This window comes from Palaemon carinicauda, chromosome 29 (assembly GCF_036898095.1).
Source record: "Palaemon carinicauda isolate YSFRI2023 chromosome 29, ASM3689809v2, whole genome shotgun sequence".
In the NCBI taxonomy this organism is placed as follows: domain Eukaryota; kingdom Metazoa; phylum Arthropoda; class Malacostraca; order Decapoda; family Palaemonidae; genus Palaemon; species Palaemon carinicauda.
Genome location: NC_090753.1, coordinates 18637584 through 18641249, shown reverse-complemented (window position 1 = coordinate 18641249; position 3666 = coordinate 18637584). Strand labels below are relative to the sequence as shown.

Sequence of the window (3666 nt, the reverse complement as noted above, 5' to 3'; positions counted from 1 at the left end):
ACCTTTTAAAAGGTCTAACTTACTAATATACTTGGCATTACCAATCTTATCTATGCAATCTTCTATGCGAGGCAGAGGGAAATTGTCAGCAACTGTTAAGTCGTTTACTTTCCTGTAGTCAAAACACAACCTGTCTTGTCCATTTTCCTTTTTCACTAATACAACTGGGGAACTCCAAGGACTGCTACTTGGTGTTATCAAGTCATTCTCCAACATATAACTGACTTCCTTTCTCACAGCTTCAGCTTTCTGTGGACTTAACCTATAAGGGGCTTGTCTAATTGGCTGGGCATTTGGCTTTAGTACCAAATCATGTTGCAAACTACGCACAAGACCAGGAGTGTCCTTAAATATTGACGGATGTTCTTTGAATAAATCCTTAATATCAGTAGCTTCCTGAGCATTGAAATGTTTAAACAAACTATCTGGGTTACACAAAATTTTAGAGTTTTCGCCGTTCCATCCATATTCTTTGCTTTCCACTTCTTGTCCATTACATTCTTTAGGTACAACAGCTGAAACAGATTTAACAGTGTTAGCTCTGGAAAAATATTTCTTCATAATGTTAATGACACAACTGATACTTTTTCCTCCTCCCTGGAATTTCCACCAAATAATCAACATCATTCAGTTTCTTCTTAACCACTGCTGGACTTACAAACTGAGCTCTGAACTGACCTGGCATAGGAAGTAACACTAGTACTTGTTCTCCTGCTTCAAAATTCCTTACTTGAGACTTTCTATCATAATGAGTTTTCATTTTAGCCTGCGAAGTAGAGAGATTATTTTGGGCCCATTGCCAAATGCTCCCTAATTTCTCTTTGAAAGACAAAATATAATCAAGTGAATTCATTTTACCACTACCCCCCTTCCCAATGTTCCCTTAATAAATCAAGAGGTCCTCTCACATTGTGTCCATAGACCATCTGAAAAGGAGACAAACCCAGAGATTCACTAGGGGCTGATCTTAAAGCAAAAAGCAATAAAGGCAAGTCTTTATCCCATTCCTCAACATGGTCTAAACAATACTTAGTCAAAGCATTCTTCAGAGTGGAGTGAAATCTTTCGAGTATTCCCTGACTTTCGGGATGATATGAGGATGCCAAGTTGTGTTTAATGCCAAGTTCATTCATTTTAGCCTGGAACTCCCTACTAGTGAAATTAGAACCTTGATCCGACTGTATCTCTCGAGGCAAACCATAACGAGAAAAGAAGTCCATGAGATGCTTAATTACAATACCACTCTTAATGCCTCTAACAGGTATTACCTCAGGAAATCTAGTGGTTCTGTCCATTATAGTTAACATGTACTGAAAACCTGTTTTGGTTTTGGGTAAAGGACCCACAATATCAATAACAATTTGCGTGAATGGTTCTTCAACAGCTGGGATAGGAATTAAAGGCGCTTTAGTAATTTTCTGGTTGCGTTTTCCAACCATTTGGCACTGATGACATGACTTACAATGTCTGACTACATCTTTCTTTACAGAAGGCCAAAAAAAATTATCTTTCACTTTGGACAGTGTTTTTCGTATTCCTAAATGACCACCCCATTCACTTTCATGAGCCTCTTGCAAAATAAAATGCCTAAACTTACTAGGTACTACAATTTGTTCCCTTACCTTCCACTCTTCATCAGTAGATGCGGTCACTGGACGAATTAATCTATATAACACATCATTCTTTAATACATAACTTGCTTCACTTAAATCATCCTGTTCCTTTTGCTGTTCTGCTTCTTCATATATACTTTTCAATTCGCGATCTTCTTTTTGAGCACTAATTAGTGTTTGCCTATCTGGAAACGTGCAACTAAAATCTGTAGGAAAGTCTTCAGATATATTAACCATAGACTTTAACGAAAGATTTTTTATCTGCTTGGACTTACATTTCGTTGTCTTAGGTTGAGTTTTGGTTTGGAAGCAGTTTTCCAAATCTATGTCAGCTTCTCCACCTTTGACTTCCTCTCTAGATTGGGCTCGGGTTACAGGAACAACAGGTTTAACATTTACCATAACACGTTCATTAACCACACTAGCCCCCTTTCGACCTTCTGATGCACAGGCTGTGCCACTACCTTGCATCACATCATTGCCTATCAACAAATCCACACCACTCACAGGCAATGCACTAACTACAGCCAGTTTCAACCTACCAGTTACCAAAGGAGATTCCAAATAAACTTTTTCCACACGCCAAGATGTTACTGTATCTGGGAAACCCCCAAGCAACACAAAATCCTGACCTTTCCGTGAGAAATCTTTAGGGAGAGAGGTTTCCAGAATGCAGGACTGGCACGAGCCAGTATCCCACAGCAATGCAACGATATTACCATCAGTTGCCTCAGATCCAACTTTCACTATACCTCTAAAGACAAAGTCTTCAAATTCCTTACCATAAGGCATGCTCCCACTCACCTCTCCTTCAAGACTAGAAGACACAGGCGGCACTGACCTACAATCCATCAACATAACTGGTTTAACCGACTTAGTTACTTCAGGACAATGTGACTTAACATGGCCCTTCTTACCACACTTATAACAAACAATGTCCCGGGCCTGCCTCGCACCCCTCGAAGGCGATGAAGGACTTTCTCTACCCTTTATTACTTCCACCTTTTCCACACCTGCTTCCCAATGAGTTTTCTTCTTACCATAATGCTTGTGTGACAAAACAAACCTGTCTGCTGCCTTTGCTGCCTCATTCACATTATCAATGTTAAATTCTTCAATATGGATGCGGACGTCTTTGGGAATGTTATTTTTAAAATCCTCCAACAAAACCAGTTCTCGCAACTTGGCAAATGTACTTGCCTCCTCTGCAGCCAACCACTCGTCAAGTTTAACTGCTTTCTGGCCTGCCCATTCTACAAATGTTTGATTAAACATTTTACGCCAGGATCTGAATTTCTGGCGGTAAGCTTCTGGGATTAGCTGGTATGCATTTAAAACCATTTTTTTCACAATATCATAATCACCGGAATCTTCTGCACTTAACGCAGCATAAACTACTTGTGCCTTACCAGAGAATGCAGATTGCACTAATACAGCCCAGAGTTCCTTTAGCCAAGCTAACTGATGAGCTACTTTCTCAAAAGCAACGAAAAATATTCCGACATCTGACTCGCTAAACTTAGGAATTAGCTTAGTTCCCCACTTATCACTGAACTTAGCTGGCACAGAAGCACTCATAGAAGTTTCATCGGACTTTGAAGACTTTAAAGTTATCTCTAACTCAAGCCATTCTTTATTAGCTTCCATAAGCGCTCTCTTTTCAGCCAATATTGCTTTTTCTGCTTCCATTTGCTCTCTTTCAGCGTCTCTCTGCTCTGCTCGTTTAGCGCGTTCGAGATCCTGTTGCTCTTTTATGAAATATCCTAAGTCGGATCCTGACAATCCAAGTTTCTCACCAATGGCAGTTAACTCGCTTAAAGTTGACATCTTGTAAAAATGAGCAAATGCTACTTAACACGATGAACTATTAAAGTTTCCCGTAAAAAGAGAATAAAAAAAAAAAATTATACTTTTTCACACTACCTCACTGACCCTTTGCCATCCTGTCACGGTCGCCAATTTATGTCACGACTTAATTAATAACATTAACGTTTTATGTTAAAGCAGGTTCTTTTTAATTTGCATAAAGCCGTTACATAAAAAAAAAAATAGT

The 3666-nt window shown here is 39.3% G+C and overlaps 1 protein-coding gene across 1 annotated transcript; it reads right to left on the bottom strand.

Moving 5' to 3' along the window:
* Positions 1-565: 565 nt before the first annotated feature.
* LOC137622426 (uncharacterized) lies at positions 566-3440 on the bottom strand. The gene is made up of 2 exons (XM_068353035.1): positions 909-3440; positions 566-766 (listed from the first exon to the last, which is right to left on the bottom strand). The coding sequence occupies exons 1-2, from the start codon at positions 3438-3440 to the stop codon at positions 566-568; spliced, it is 2733 nt and encodes a 910-aa protein (XP_068209136.1).
* Between the last annotated feature and the right edge of the window lie 226 nt (positions 3441-3666).